At 38.0% G+C, this 16,743-nt stretch overlaps 2 protein-coding genes across 6 annotated transcripts in view; one reads left to right on the top strand and one right to left on the bottom strand.

Annotated features, from left to right (window-relative positions):
• LOC116428526 (uncharacterized) overlaps positions 1–6,166 on the top strand; it is a 270,836-nt gene extending 264,670 nt beyond the window's left edge. For all 5 annotated transcript variants that reach the window (XM_031980237.2, XM_031980238.2, XM_076372599.1 and 2 more), the window contains one exon: positions 1,530–6,166. In XM_031980237.2, the coding sequence (XP_031836097.1) occupies positions 1,530–1,799 (270 nt within the window). In that variant the 3' untranslated portion in view covers positions 1,800–6,166. The remainder of the gene's footprint in view (positions 1–1,529) is intronic.
• A 455-nt stretch (positions 6,167–6,621) lies between these two features.
• Positions 6,622–11,339, bottom strand: LOC116428642 (alpha-amylase 2). The gene is made up of 5 exons (XM_031980497.2): positions 11,043–11,339; positions 9,785–10,215; positions 8,516–8,885; positions 7,119–7,607; positions 6,622–6,732 (listed from the first exon to the last, which is right to left on the bottom strand). Exons 1-5 carry the CDS (start codon positions 11,220–11,222, stop codon positions 6,718–6,720), a joined length of 1,485 nt encoding a protein of 494 aa, XP_031836357.1. The 5' UTR covers positions 11,223–11,339; the 3' UTR covers positions 6,622–6,717.
• Positions 11,340–16,743: the final 5,404 nt, after the last annotated feature.

The following is a 16,743-nucleotide window of genomic DNA, read 5'->3' as shown; positions in this document are numbered from 1 at the left end:
ATTCGATCCGTTTACGTCCGGCGGCCGAATGAAAATTCTGTGCTCCCATTTAGAAATCGCGTGGAGCACCGGCCGTAAATACCAAGGTCTCGTTGCGCGGCCTCGATTAATACCGATCCTGATCTTCAATCGCGTCCTTCCCCCTTTCGCGACGGAATGCCTCGAAGAAGACCGGTCTGCCTTTGCGTGCAACAGTCGCATTAGACCGTTGAATATTTCATTCATAAGCGGTGCCCGAGCAATCACCGTATTCCGCGAACGCGTACACCGTAGAGAGACCCGATACACCGCGCCGGTAGTACGGTGTGAGTGGCCGCCGCTCGCTCGCTCGCTCGCTTGCTCGCTCGCGCGAACGAGCGATGCAGCGGGGGTAAGTTGCAGCAGCAGTTGCGGCCGCAATTACGTCCGCGGCCCCCGATCCCGTGAATGAATCGTCCGTCCTTTTTTTACCCTTTTCTTCTTCCGCCTGTTCTTCTTCTTCTTCCTCTCGCCCCATCCTCCGTCCCTCTCCCCTTCGGCCCGCGATCCCCTCGCTCGCTTCAGTTTCCTCTTTCCTCTTCCTCTCTTCGTCGGCTCGCTATCCCCTACTTGCTCGTTTCCTCTTCCCCCTTCGCTCCTCTGTTCCATTCCGCGGCCGGCGAGGCGATCTGATTCCATCCGACCGGCTCGAGACGGAGTTTCTGCGGAACCAGAGGTTTAATGAGCGAGCGCCGCGCGCGCGGCGTTCCACGTCGTTGGGAATGCACCTTGTTGCGCGCCGCGACGCGGCGAGGAGTTTCCTCGACGTGATACGCGACCTTCGCGATCGTTTCCAGCGGGTTAAGGGTCGCCGCGAGGTATTCTGGAATGGCTGGATTGTTAATGTTTCGCCGGGGACGCGTGGGTGTCATTCTCTGGGCTTGTTTGGAGAGGACGGCGTTGAGAGTCAGGGTGCGGGGTCTTTCACCTTTGAACCGGGGATTTTTTGAGTACCCGTGGTTTTGATTTTGTTGTGAATATTTAGTTGCGTGTATTATGGAACTGTTGGTGTCCAGATCTTGGGTGATTGTAACTGGATTAGTATGAAGGTTTTAGCGGAAGATCTTTGGACTTTTAGGATGTTAATCAGTTTTGATCATTTCATACTTTATATACGGAAACTCTATGAGCTAGGATACCCTCCAAACATTTATAAAATAGAAAAACCTACACTCTACGTAAAGAACTAAATATATTTAGTAACCTCAGTAAATCATCCATCAAAACGAACCATGCAGTTTTATAAATATCAAACCAGTATTACGAAACTACGTAAGAACCAAATATACGATCTCTCATTTAACTCAACATCTCTAGATCCTTACAGTCCAGTCAATTTCAAGTAACACTGCCAACCGCGCGCCGTAGATTTACTTCAAAGTGGGGGAATTCCCCGTTCGGTTGGCAAAGTGTTAAATCAGTTATCAACGAAGTACCTTGAAAACTTCAAATTCTAGATTCAACCGTTCAAAGAACCAATATATACCCTAACCAGCATCTTTCTCTTTCAGAATTTCCGGGAGCACCGCATCGACGGCGCAGCGTTGCCCCTGTTATCAGAGGACCACCTGACAGGCCCGATGGGGATGAAGCTAGGCCCAGCCTTGAAGCTACGCGCGCTACTGGCCCGCAAGCTGGGCGCGTGCACGGTGTGCCTGCACTGCGCGCACTGTCACCAGACACCTTTGCCGGCGTTGAACGCCGCGGCAGCGGTCGCCGCCGCATCCCAGCAGCAACAGCAACAGATGCCCGGCAGACGACCGAGCAGCACGGGGAACTGACAAACAATGGCGGAGACTCCGGCGGGTCTGGAGGGCGCATCCGCGCCCTCGCCGGACCCGAACAGGGCCCTAAGGATAGAACGGCGCGTACCTCGTCCCGTACGCAAGCCGGAAGTCGTCTTCAAGAAGCCCATTAAGCAGTGACGCAGCCCGCGGAAGCAAACCACGCGGACTGTTGCTCACGGAGGCTCCGCCTTTAATCCTCCATCGACTCTTTTTAGACTCTAAGTGTTGAAGCAACCGAGGACTCGGTGAACGTTCACGCGGTGAAACGTTGGTGAATGGGATCTTTCGAGTTTTGCAAACGTGTACCTGGAGAAACGAAGGATCCGTTTTTATCGTTGACGAAAGCTTGTCGGTGTATTGTATCGTAACACTGAACTGGATTTCGTATGACACTTCATTCTAGGGATGGAGTACAGTTTCGCTTGGGTATCCTCTGTGATCAAGGGAACTTCTTATCCGGAGGGATTCGAGCGGTGATCAAGGATGCTGGACCTGGAGAAGTGCTTAATTGCTAGAGACATCGACGTCTTGTCGTGAGATCTATTATCGATAGCTTGTAATTCTTGGACGTAGCGACGTAGATGATCTGGGGATACCGACACCTGGTGCCTAAGGCTGAAGTGCTTACCCGATTTAGATTTGTTCGGAGCTGACCGCGGTGGCAGGTTGCTTCGAGATTGTTCAGACGGTGCTCCAAGCGACCTGCGATCGTCGATCTAGCTCCTGGATCTCGGCTAGACGGGCTTTCCTCGGTTCTCTTTTTTTTTCTCCTGCAGAGGAAGCGGAGGGTAACTAACAAGTGTTAACGATCCTGCGTTACCCGCGGAATCCGGGTACGAATTAGAAATAGACACGCGATGAGCACAAAGAAGCTGGTACTGTGTAATAAACGAATTAATTGGCTCCTCGGGCTCGGGTCAAGAAATCCGAACGCGCTTGTTTCGAATCCTTCTAATGAGCAACCATCGGCCGAGCGAAATTGCGCGTTCGCCGAGCATTAGGCGTGTTCAGATAAATTAATTGAGAAATTAATGAACGGTTCAGAGCGAATAGGGAATTTTAGAGTAGAGGGAAATTTATAGGCGACTAGAGGAACTAGAGTGGACTAGAGAAAATTTATCGATTACAGAGAAAATATTTCGAAGATCAACGAAACGAGTGCCTATCCATGAAAAAAGTCTTCCAGAGGCTGGCCTTTCGTAGAGAAACTCGATTGATCCGGTGATTTGTCGTTTTCGACGAGCCGCACAGCTCGTTCTGAATTCGCTTCGCGACGGTAATTCTCATCCCTGTAGCTTTAAATGCGATTTTGCTGCGAATTGTTCGAATTTTTTCAATACTGAGAGCTAAAAGTTTGTTCATTTTTTATTAGACACTTCTCTTCGATGTTCTCTCTTTTTTATGAAGCTTCAAATAATTATATAACATATGAAAGTTTTATTTTCCTTTGATGAATGCAATGATTTGCACGAAATAGAATATGAATACTTTATTTGATATTAAATTGTATAAAGTATTTCAAATTCAATATAACACTAAATGTTTTTAGTTTGCCAGTGCCTATGGCAGCATAATATTTCGGTTCAGGAACCTTTAATTTACATTTCAATGTTATGAAATAACATTAACCTGATGCAACTGATTTCAGTTACTTTTTTTATTTCGTTTAATCGTAGCTTGCAACGGATTATTATTTCAAATTGTTTGTTTCGTGGAATCAATTAAACGATTAATGGTTATATAGTGATAACCAGAATATTCGTACAAATCATCGGTCGATGAATAAACAGCGGGGAATTCGAGTAAATCCGCAAACCCAACAACGACATACAGTAACAGAAACGATCAAGATGAGAGTGGTGGAATAAATAAGCGTAAATAATAGAGTATGTATAAAATAATTGTTATTTGCGCGTGGAGAGATGGAAGACCGTACGATCGCATGAGAGGAAGTGAGTCTGCGTGTATATCTGTATGAGAGAGAGAGAGTGAGAGGGAGCGAGAGGGAGAGAGGGAGAGAGTGAGATCGATGAAAAAGAGACAACACTTTATTAGCGAAAATTGATGTGCAATAAAGGAACGTTTCGACACGGTACTTTTAACTATGATAGGAGATACGTATTTGCTCAAATCGTTGTTTCTTTTATATATTTTAACGAAGTTTTTATATGAATGAATTATAATGATAAATATACTAAATTATATTTTTGCTAGCGTCTACGTGCAGGACCAAAGTTCTGGGCTCCGCACACGTAATATACATTCATATTTCATACGAAGATGAACGTACTCATAGACACGCGTGTACAGTTTGATCCACAGGTTTGCATTGCAAGCGAAGAATATGGTTTACCCTTTTTTCATTCTTAAAGGCATCGTGTTACTTTAATTTTAACGAATTAAAAGTTAACACGTACGATCGACAATTGGACGATTCGGTAATTAACATATGAACGATTTTGTTACAATTTAAAATGTTTTATAAAATCGCTAAATATATGAGTGGAATTTTTAATGGAATTAATGCGATTAGTCGGAAATTTATAATTGATCGCAGTGAACCTACATTATTATAAAAATTGAGAATGGTAAATAATTATTCAAAAGTATTTCATAGGGTTACTTTACGACGAGATATCCTTGCGATAATGGCGTAACAAATACAATACTATTAATTTTAATAAGACATTTTCGAGTATTAAAGAATGCAAATAAATTCGTTACTCGTAAAATTGTAACACAATTCGTCAGCATAGATTTTAGAAATTTAATGTATTGAGGAAATTGTGGGAAATGAGGATTATGGGAATAGGAGGCAGCCATATTGTCTCTCGCAACGCGAATGAGTGGCGCTATCTGTACACGGGTACAGACGATACGTAGTAAACAATATAGATGTACTAGCGACGGATCCGTAATGTAGCTTAGAAGAATTGTAAATTAACGTCTTCTTTCTTCTCTTACTTACAACGTTTAACGTTTATTTATTTAGGTGTAAACTGTTGCCTTATTGTATTCACGTATAACAATTAAGACGTAAAAAAAACAATAAAAAGAGACGTCCTAGGTTGGAGACAGTGTTAAGATCGGAAGGTTGGTAAGTTCATAAAAAAAAAAATGAGCAGTATTTTTAGATTTACATTAGCCTGAATTTACTGCAGACTATATACGTTTATAAATATTATGTACACATACACTTACGCGGCTGCGCGTGCTTCCAAGTTCACGTTTCACTGCGAACCATTCACTTCTCATTCCTAAGGCAAATACATTTGATTCCCAACGTTATCAGTTTCTTTTCACCATAACTCCGGTTTTCTCTTTACTCCCTCGAACCGATAATTTCATGATACCTCTAAAAAAAATAACGGAAATTTCGACGAAAACTGCTTGTCGTCCTTCACCATAAACCCGTGCACCGTCGTGAAATTAAAAACCGAGATTAAAGAACGCAAGCTTGTTAGCGACGCGCGGCCATTAACCGAGCTAGCGGCTTTTACTTAAACCGAGATCACTGTACATAATGCTTCAGCATTTATTTATATCGTGCTTTTACAAGAAGACCCGTAGTATTTTATTTAGTTTCGTAGCCGGGGTTCATCATTACTGCGTCGCACGAGATCGTTACGTTATCGGGCAGCAGGATCGCTCGGATTGATCGAGAAAGCGCGCGAGAAAGAGAGAGAGAGAGAGAGAAAGAGAGAGAAAGAGAGAGAAAGAGAGAGAAAGAGAGACAAGTATGAACGGAATGCGTGTGTAAATCTGTATGAAAGGAAGCAAACAGAGAAAAAGATACTTTACATGGCAGGAAATGCGTTCGACGAACGGAAAAGAAATCACTTCTGTAGAATTATTTAAGGGGAAGAAAGGATATTGTAAGTCTCGGCCAAATAATTCGTGCCGTTCCCGTTATAACGCTGCCCGGGTCACAAGACGGCAAGAATTATTCGGCGCACAGTTTACAAACTATATTCAAACGAAATGGAGAAGAGGAGGGACAATAGAACGGGCGATAAAGCAATCTTGTGATACTTCGATGTTCTTCCATCCACATATATATTTTTTTTTCTCACCCCACGTTTCCTTCCGCGTTTGATTTCCAGCGACCACGTCCGACCGTCGATCCCCTCCCCTCCCTCCGTTCCCGCTGCACCCCATTCTTCTATGTTTCTTCTTCTTTATGTTTTCATCTTCTTTATTTCTTTTTTTTTTTTCTTTTTTTTCTCTTAATTTCTCCATCGCGCGTCTGTCGTGTATTATTCTACGATTATCTGTCATATTAATGTATAGTAGAAATTAATGGTGAAAAGAGAACAAAAACAGTACATTGTTTCTGTTAAAATAAACTTTGTTGAAAAATACCTGATCCCACGGGTTCTGTCACCTGTCGTTCTTCGATCCTCGTCCCGACAGTGCCGGGAATGCGTGTCAAGGCGAGATTAAACGGGGAACGCGTGGGATTTCTCGGCGCACGTGACAGGTGAACACGGGTTTTCGATAAGGCGATAAGGATCGATACCGGCTGCTTTGTCGGCGTTCTGTTTCCAGGTAAATATTTACAATGCTACTTTTTCTCTTCCATTTTTATCGCGAGATTGGCTGGCTCCGGAAGACGCGTGCGCTAACGCGTCGAATTTTTTGTTATTTATTGGATTTTCTGCGTGACGGGAGCTTGTCGATGCTTTCGTTTGATACACCCTGTAGAACGATTGTTTCTTCGTGCCGGAGTTTGAGATTGGAAGTAGTAAATTTAGTTCAAAATTAATGAGGATCGTGATCACCGTTTTGGGAGGAAATGGAAAATTGAATATAGAGCTTTACGAAACTTAACAATTTATTTGGTGTAAATTGTATTGCATATAAACTTATTCTAGTCCCCTGTGTTGTCCGCATTTAGATTCGTCGATTTTCTCTAAGAGAGCTTCGCCTGAAAGCATGAAACAGTTATTTAGAGATTCCTCCATGCTTTTCTTAGCTCTATTTAGTCGTATTATTATTTTTAATAGCTTCAGTATGAAAAAATAATTATAGCTAACTATGGAACTATACTCAAATTCGCACTCAAGAGTTTCAGAGAAATATTAAACCATAAATCAAAATAAAATGCAAAATAAAATATAAAATAAAATACAGCATAATCTACAAAATAATCTAAAAAATCAAGTTTTCAATCCAAAAATGAAGTTTTCAAAAATCATTACTTTCTACCTAAACAAACTTCGCGAAAGAATCTTTTTATCCAAACTATGTACCCACGAATTACATTAAAAATGAATGAGAAAATATCTAACCGATTCCGAAACAAGTACTTACATTCTTGTGAATGGCGAGCACTCCGTCTTCTTCGGATTTCAAGATCTCAACGTACATATTTCCGTTCGATTCCACGTTGACCACTTTTCCGGTGCACCGTCCGCCTTGCAGGCCGCCAGAAATCACGTCGCAGTACCTGCCGGGCCGCAAGCAGCTCCTGAGCGTCACCTTCATGTCGTATTGATCGCCGTTGAAAGCGATGAAACCAGCGTTTCCTCTGCAGAACGCGATCTGGTTGCTGCCATTGTCCCACCAGTTGTTGACGTTGGTGCCTTTCGCAGCGTTACGGAATCCGATCATGTTGTAAATCTGCCTCCAACGGTGCTCGCAGACCCAGCCGTTTCCGCAGGTGTTGTCAGCGTGAATAGCAGGAGATATAATGTGACCCTGGCCGTTTTGAGGTGGACCTTGATCGAAATCTCGGTAGTCGAAGGAACTCATCACTCTTGGGATACCGTAATTTTGAGCCAACATGAAAGCCACCGCCATCTGAAATGAAATTCCATTTCAAATGAATATTGTGCGCTTGACGGGTTAAGTGGAGATTAATTTGTAGTGTTTTATGATATTAATTCTTAATGTTCGTTGAAATACTTTGATCTGTTTTTGTAGATTCATTGAAATATTTTGATACAGCTTGATCTGTTTTTGTAGAAACATTGATAATAGTTTTGTGTACGTATTGAAGTAGATAGTATTAATACAATTTTGGATGAATAGGTTGGGATTGTGATTGATATAATCTTGAAAGTAGTTTTAAAAGTAATCTTTGTTGAATGTCGGAGGTATTAATTGTTAGTTGATAATTTTGTTTATAATATAAAAGAGCGTTTACTTTGGTAAGTTTTAAGTAGTGGAAGCCTAGGGTTTAGGTTGTATTTTTGGAACTGAGAATTGAGTTATTTAATTAATTACTTCGGTAAGTGATTACAAGTGCTATTTGTATTAATAGAATCAATTAATTATCGTCACATTTTCATGAAATACTGTGTCAACAGTTCTTCGAAATATTACCATTTCCTAAAGAGTACAAGAAACGTTTGGAAGGCTACCTTTCTGCGGTCGTCTGACTATACACCGACCTATTCTACTTGCTGGCTCTAACCGAAATATTTCTAATCATTAAAACAACTTCCAAATTTGTCCTTTAATTCACCTATCCATCGAATAAAATATTGATAGATACTTATAATCCAATAATTAAATACCAGGCACTTAAAAATATTTAATCTTTAAACTTCTTTACTTTAATTGCTTAAATGTATTTTAAAAAGAAATATACTAACCAGTAGTAGTTTTAAAAAAAAGTCTATTTTTCTTCAGGTTCTTCGTGAAGCTCTTTATGCCCAGAAATTGTTAATAAATGTAAGAAACAAATTGATGTATTGAATACATACCTTGTACAGTTTAGGTGTTTTGTAGGTGAGTGGAGCATTGTTGGAACGCTGTGTGTCGTGGTTGTCGACGAAGACAAACGCGGCCCTCGATGGCAGAAGACCCCATTTTTCTCCCCAGTTAGAGAACCATTTCAACATATTATTACCACGGAATGAGTTACTGAGCTCCTGACCATGTTTGAATTCAGTCACCGCGCCAATCTCGTCGTATTGGTATTTGGAGACGGCCTCGTGGCCATTATAGTCGATGACTTCTTGGTATATGAATGCTTGGCTATTCGGTGCGAAACCGTGGTGTACGTTCAGATTCTTCAGTCTCGAGTAAATGACGCCCAAGTCAGCTGGCCACATATGCTTAGCAGCGTCCATACTAAAAAGATGATAAAAATATACATTAAGTGGACAAAGTAGAAAGTTTTAATATCTAAACCAACGTCATATATCGAATGTACTAATTTAATTAAATATTCTATAATGTTGAAATTGTAAGAAAAAATATTAGAAGTATTAACGAGGAAATCTAATATATTATTCTAACAAACCCTCAGTGAATATTGAAAACATATTGAAACGTAATAAAGCTATTAATCAAATTAGTATAATATCATATGAAATTCAAATAAATAAGACCTATATAAATTGAGAAAATAACTATATATCAAACTACTGTTACGAAGAGAAGAAAACAGTATAGACAAGGTATATTTTTGTTACAAAGTAATAAATTAAGAAGCAATAATTTAGATAGTTCACGTATAAAATAAAAAGTGGTTAATACATTTAATGTCGTGGGGGTCACCGGTGACCCCCAACCAAATTGTACTATAGTTCACTCAATGAAGCAACTATTATTTGGAAACATTTCTATGTTACAAATAATGCTGTTTAATGTGACATTCAACTAGAAGAACGTGCAATAATAATAATGCAATTCAATCAAATGTTCAATCAAATGTCAATCAACGTGTTAAATATAGTTTCAACAATATATCATTATCAATACTCAAAAGACTTTATAATACAACATATTATAAAGATGAAGAATTTAATTAACACATTGCTGAAGAACAATTACAATAAAAAACGTGATTTTAAATAAAAATATTTAGTAACATAAGTAGCTAGATCATAGAGTAACATGACTACCGTGATACTAAACCATTAATAATTATTTTCAATATCATTCGCCTTTGTCATTAAAGAATAACGATTAATATTCAAAACGCTAGAAATTCTCGTGGCACTCAACGCGTTAAGAAAGATACAAACCGGAAACCAGCGACACCAGCATCAATCGCTTCGTTCATGAAGTTAACTATCTTCTCTCGGACATATTCGGATCCCTGGTTCAAGTCATGCAGACCGTCGAGTTCGCAGTTCCTCACATTGGCGGCGTCGTTGTAGTTGGTGATCGAGCAAGTAGGGTGGAAATCGTTCCTACTGTATGGTACCGCGTAGTAATCGCGACTGTACGTGTTCGCTCTGGAACCACCGGTGCCCACTGCGTTCGCGTGGTCCGCGCACATGTGGTTCACGACGGCGTCGACGTAAATTCGGACCCCAGCTTTGTTACACCTAGCCACCATGTCGATGAATTCCTGTTTATTGCCAGATCTTGTGACCCACAAATAGGAGATCGGTTGGTACCGCTCCCACCATGGTCTGTTCACGACAATCACGTTTTCTTGAATTGGCGACACCTGTGTGGAAAATAAAAATATTTCGACTGTTTTATGGTTTCGATCATTGGTAAGTAAAGTACTCTTACTTTAATAATCTAGAGTGTAATATTTTCTGTAAGAAAGAAGAGTTGCCATTTTTCAAATGGCACTTAAAGCTAGGAACAGTTTAGAAGAAATATTTGAACGTCTGTTTGAAGAATTAGACGCTGTATAATTTAGATTAAAGGATATTTTATACTTTGGTAGCACTAGTTTAATTAACAATCTGTTTTAGTATAATTATATGAAAATATCAACTTTCCGTGTGTACCATATTCTACTTACCACTTGTTTTCTTTAAATCAATTAACGTTCGTTTACTATATTCCATAAAGTATTTCATTAAATCTTAATACTTCGAGTGCCATTTGTAGTTGCTAAAATTGCTTCGAAAATTGCCATGTAATTTTATCGAGAAGTGCTTAGCTTACAGGGAATATAAAAATTGTATCATTTATATCAATGCACTAAAACGTTCACAAGGTACAATAAACATTTTCATCTTTTGGTAGCCATGTTACTTGCAGAAATTAGGCGAAAAATATTTTGCAAAGAAATTATTCTCACAGCGACGTTGGCACTCTAAGGGTTAATATAACATTTAATAACACAAGTATATAAAATACTGTATTTCTCCTTGTCTTCTAAAATAATGTTTCTATTTCTTTAACGGAGATTCAAAGATACAATTAAAGAACAATCCACAATTGTACTATTTACAGAATTGACTGTAATCAAAAAATGGCAACAATGATTGTAACTGTATTATACGAATTAATTTAACAAGTGTCTGAGAATGAACTCACTTGAACACCTCCGTATCCTTTCGGCCCGAGGAAAGTCTCGCACTCTTTCGCGATGTCGTTCCATTTCCATTCGAAAAGATGAACCATGCCATCGTGGCCTGGTGCATAGTGCGGGTCCTGATGAGCGGATTGGACCACCGCGGACGAGCAGAGGACAAGTAAAACAGCGGTCGCCAACATCGCAGCAGGTTATGTCGCAAAACGATCGGTTCCTCAATTTATATCCGGTCGCCGCTTACATCACTGCTCTCTGCCGCATCCAAAGGTCAATTTTCATCTACCACCAATGATCTCCTTATCGGTTTGATGCTCCATTGCCTACTCGATAATTTAGTCTCCCTGTACATCTTATCTTTCTGTAGTATCAGGGCAAACAGCGCGATGAAAAGAATTTTTATGTAATACCTGATACCGATCGTGTTCTATCGATCATCGATCGGGATGGATCGGGGTAAGATTTAGAAACAGATTTCCTTTTCACGTGCCTGTAGATAAGCTAATTGATGTTATAAATATTCATGGTATTCAATGTTATCGTATACTTATCGTTAGAATACGTTTTAACATTTGATGTGCTATCTGCGTAAGCTTGACAGATTTGTTAATTAGAAATGAAGTATCTGTGAAATATGAAGTGAAATTCATTTGATTTGTATGGCAAAAGTAGTGTAGAAATTGTAGAAATTTTATACTGTGTTCGGTTTATTGAAGTGTTTTGTATAAATACGTTCTTGGTAGAAATGGTACTGTATTAAGAATTGGAATTTAATTGTGACGATTGATTAAGTTAGATTTAATATTTACATAACTTAAATTTATAAGAGTTAGCAACCATATTCGCAAGTTTTTCTCCAAAGAAACAAAAATTATTGTTCTATGAGTTCTGATAAATAATTCTTTTATTTATTGTGCATTTCAATAGTATATCTTATCTAACGAAAAATGTTGACACTATACTTATGTAATGCAAATATTGACTACGATAAAATTTGTGCTGCGTGTATGGCCAAGTGTCCTTAAAAGTATTTTAAAAACGGCACGCAACGTGTTTCTAATTAACATTACGAAATATGTTTAATAAAACCACCTGTGCTAACAACTGACAATAACTTATTATGTATCACGATCCGCATAACTCTTCTGCAAATTGGGTTTCCTTGTTGATGTACCTTGAAGGCTACTATCATTCCAGAAATATGTTTTTCAGAATTTCCAAGGCCACCAATGTTTTTATCACGTGAAATTTACTTCTCAGGAGATCTATTCCTTGTTGCGTCAAATATTTAATAAATCCGTAGATGTGCAACGAGATAATTTCTAATTTCCAAAATAATATATAAATATTTAAATTTATTTTCATTGAAATACTTTAAGTGGCACATTGCCTACATAGAATACTGATATTATAATATTTCTTTTATTTTGAACACTACAGCAAAATGTTTAAGATACGAGTTGAATAATTTTTAATGAAAAATTGAAATGTAAAAAATGAAAAGCAACAAGAAATAGAAACGTAAAGAATTTTTTGTAAAATGATTTTCTTTTACAGTTTTCAATTAACAATTCTTTTGTGCGAAAGTATCTGTTCCCTTTCAATGTATCTTGCAGTTTGTGTTTGCTGCAATTCATTCAAGTATTCAAAGCACTCGAAGTTATCGCTTTCTAGGAGAGCGTATGGAAAAACAATTGAATGTTTGCGTCGATAAAACATACGACACGATATCTATTAACAACAGCACACCGCTAAGAACAATCGATCGTAGATAGGGATACTCCTCCAATTGTTTGTGAAGTAACGTCGGTAAAAGTTCCGATTATTTGTCGTGTTTTCTCGAGTGATATCGGTTGCTATCGATAAACATCGAATGAAATGACAATGTTTACGAACACAGGGTATATTGACTCTAATAATAGAGTACTACTGAAGTGTTTTATTGTTTCATTCATTCGTAAACAGAGAAATTGTAAAATTACTTCAATATAAAATTATATTATTTTCCACGTTCATTTTATATAAATTAAGGTTGATGTATGAATAATTTTTTGTCTTAAAACTGGTACGATAAAGTTACAAAAACAATTGCAATAAATAGTTATATCATCATAGAAACTACTATTAAGCATAATTCAAAATTATTTTAGTAATATTATCCAAACAGTATTATCAAAAAATAAATTCACAAATAAACTTGATAAATCACAGAAAGACTTAATGCGCATTTCAAACCCTTAAATAATTGCATAGAAACTATATAACAACAGAATAAAGAATGATCTACCACATTCCAAGCGACAATAACAATTCTAAAAATCTTTCACATCGAGCCGAGCGCGCAAACAATTTTCAACATGATCACCGAGCGATTACTAAACAGTAATTACTGAACAAGAACAATGAGACCGCGCGGATTGTGTAACAGTTACTTAGAATAACTCTTCGCTCGCATAACATTGTTTACGAGATTCCGACCCGTGAACATGAACTCCGTAGCATCGTATGAAATTTATAAATCATCGCGCGCATAAATATCTCCGTCTTTGTAGAATAATCATTTGACAGATGTTACAAGCAGGGGCGTATCTCGCGCGATTCAAATAACAGAAACTGTTGTACTTTTGTTGCTGGATGACGTTCGTAGGAGGAGATACCGATTTTTCTAACATGTTGCGAAACCAGTGTTTACATTCCTCGCCGCGGTTTTAGTATCGTTCGGCACCGATAAAGCGATACTCCGATTGTTTCCGTTGTGAACCTTCTGCACCATGAATCAACAGTACGCCCCGTTCAAGTATAATTGCTCGTCAAATTTTTCTCCGATTTAGAAATATTCTGTTTCCTTAACCTTTGAACAAACGAGTATCTCCACGCGACCATACGAATTGTAACAAGAGTTCGTGGGAGCGCGTGACCGGAAATAATGACTAATGAACTATACTGGTGCGCAAAACGCTGACGCGAATTCGATGAATACTAATGTACAAGCGTTGCTCTATTGCACTTTTTGCGATATGAACATTTTCTCTTTCTTTTCTTCCCTGTGTTTCTATTCTTTTCGTTTAGTGTAAATTAAGTAATAATTTATTAGAATCGTTTATCTCTTTCACTCCAATGGTCACTGTCAGTTCAGATTCAGCACATAGAAAATTAAACAAATGAATATTTAATGTTAAGCTTCGTATAATGCAGCGATATGTAGAGTATTGAATAAGAAAACCTATGCTCTTTAATCTACTGGTTAAGTTGCTCCCAAAACATGTCTGCATCTCATTAGGAAATATTGAATATTTCTAGCGAAGTACTTTCGGAGTGCAAAGGGTGAAATGTTAATATTAAGAAATAGAATATTCTATTTTTGAAAGTAATTTGTGCAACGAAAGAATTTGCGCTTACAAAATGTCTGAAATCTCGATGACAACCAGGCTAATAATATGATTTCATTAATGCATTGAAATATTCGTATACAGGTGTAGTCGCGACGATAAATGAATAAGGTACTATTAAGAATATGGAAAATATTCAAACAAATAATCGCGTAACATTTCCTCAATTTTTCCCTTGAATATTTATTGCACCATAATCAGAGGAGACCGAGGTGCGTTCTTCCATCGCCGGATATGAGCCGCCGATTAATTAACATTCATTAAGTGACCTTATGAGACCATATTACAAGGTAGTTGCAGGAAGCGAGTGTATCGACAGTTGATTTGTGAACCTAATAATCCTTACAACTTCCGCCGCGTTTGTCGCTATATTACACCGATGAATATCCGTTACGATGCCATTTACATTTGTAAGAACGTTTCGTGCGTTCGTATGAAATTCATTATTTCATCCGCATGTTCCTGCGCCGCACTGATTGCCTCCGTAGATTTCCCTTTCCATTAATATCATTTAATGCGATTTGCATAAAGCATAAAACATGTCGCGGCACGTATCAAGATTGTATTATAAAATAGCTTTCTTCCCGATCTTTCGAAAGTAAGAGTCGCTGTGTAATTGAACGCCGCGAGACAGATTTTAAACGGCAATGAAATTATACGTTCCGATTGTAATTAAATTAGACGAAAAATATATTCCTAATAAGCGCGTAATAGTAATTATCGACTGTTTTTCAGTTAAACGCGAATAACAGCTCGGGATTATGCATAATCCGTTCGCGACTACGTGAAACTTAATAGGCTGCGATGTTAAATTGTACATTCGACAAATTTATGGAACCCATGAATCTAGGATATAGAACAATTATATAACGTAATCAGTTTTTTTTATTAATCTCTGATTAATCGTAATTTTACATTACTCTATACATTTACCTTAATACCACATAAATAACAAACGTAAAAATATTCGAATGTAGTTATAATTACATCTTTCTCACAAATATCATGTCTCTCGAAATATGGTTCGAAACTTCGATGTATTCCAGTTTATTCTTAATTACCACTTGTTCAAACACCATCAGTTTTAGCGAACGTAAATCTTTTATTTGAACATAATCCATCGGTTTATCTACATTATCGAATAGTTCCTTTAAACCATTTCTCCGTTTTCCTGTCTCAACAAATCGATTAAAACGACCGAGCGTTTAACCATTTCTTATAAGCGTACTTCCGTCGGAAAAATTAAAAAACGGATCGAATCCACCAATTAAAGGTTAGTACGAAAGTCGTTTAAAACCGCACGGTAGCCATTTAATCAGTTCACCCCGCTAAGGCACTTAAAGCCTCTCCCCATGGCCGTCTAACAGCGAGGAGTCCTTCTCCGAGGCGTTTCTTAGCTAAACGAATTATCCAGGCCCATCAACGCATCTCGCTGGTCTGATTGCTTCATATGCAAGAGAGCGAACTTGCATATACAGTTGCGAACAAAAGTTTCCGAACGATATCGTTTCTCGTATTTCATGCGATTTTATCTACTCGTTCCATTCGGAATCATAAGAAAAGCAATAGATTGTATTTCTCTGTGAACACGTTTTAGGCGAATTCTTGCAAATCGTTAAATTCTTTTAATTCTTTTTTTACTCCTGATGATGCACGTTGAATATCATGAAATATATTCACATTTTAACATTTTTTGTCATCATATGAAATACTGAGTTATACCATAAACAGTGTGATTTTTGTACAGATCTTTTATTTTTAAAAATTCAGATAAACAAAACATTTTTTAATCTAAATATAATACTTCGTTATCTACACATTATAATTAGATTTTAAAAAGTTTTGTTCATCTTAATTTTTTATAATAAAAGATGTATACCGCATTGTTCATTGGATGACGTAATGTTTTATAAATAACATATTTTCATAAGATACTTCATTTACGAGATAATAGCCTTCGAAAATTTGTCAGTTCACTCGTATTACTCAATAAATCTCGGCTAATATGTCTGTTCGTGACTTATCATATCTACTCTTTATAAATGCCACTGCGTGCTTGTTGGATAAACTTTCTAAGTCGATTATCTCGAGAATAAAGTATTCTACGATAAAATTCCATTCCACGTTTCCGGCTTATTTTTACGCATAGATTTTTCTCTCCTCAGTTGTATATTTTTAAAAACATCTTCTACAAGTGTTTCTTCCACTAATTACATCTACGTAAGAATATTGTAAAATTCTTCTATTTGGTATATCTACATGTCGAGATTCTAAAATTCTTCTCTTTATTACATCTACATTCCAATGTTCCAAATCC

Source organism: Nomia melanderi, chromosome 1 (genome assembly GCF_051020985.1).
Source record: "Nomia melanderi isolate GNS246 chromosome 1, iyNomMela1, whole genome shotgun sequence".
Classification (NCBI taxonomy): Eukaryota; Metazoa; Arthropoda; class Insecta; order Hymenoptera; family Halictidae; genus Nomia; species Nomia melanderi.
Note: the sequence above shows the minus strand (reverse complement) of the source record. Positions and strands in the feature narration are given on the sequence as shown.

What these genes read in the sequence shown, in the direction of transcription:
- LOC116428642 (XM_031980497.2), bottom strand. Translation starts at nt 11,222, where the DNA reads ATGTTGGCGACCGCTGTTTTACTTGTCCTCTGCTCGTCCGCGGTGGTC. An exon ending in GCTGGTGTCGCTGGTTTCCG is followed by an intron (nt 8,886 to 9,784) that starts GTTTGTATCTTT and finishes TCATCTTTTTAG; the next exon opens with TATGGACGCTGCTAAGCATA. An exon ending in AAACACCTAAACTGTACAAG is followed by an intron (nt 7,608 to 8,515) that starts GTATGTATTCAA and finishes ATTTCATTTCAG; the next exon opens with ATGGCGGTGGCTTTCATGTT.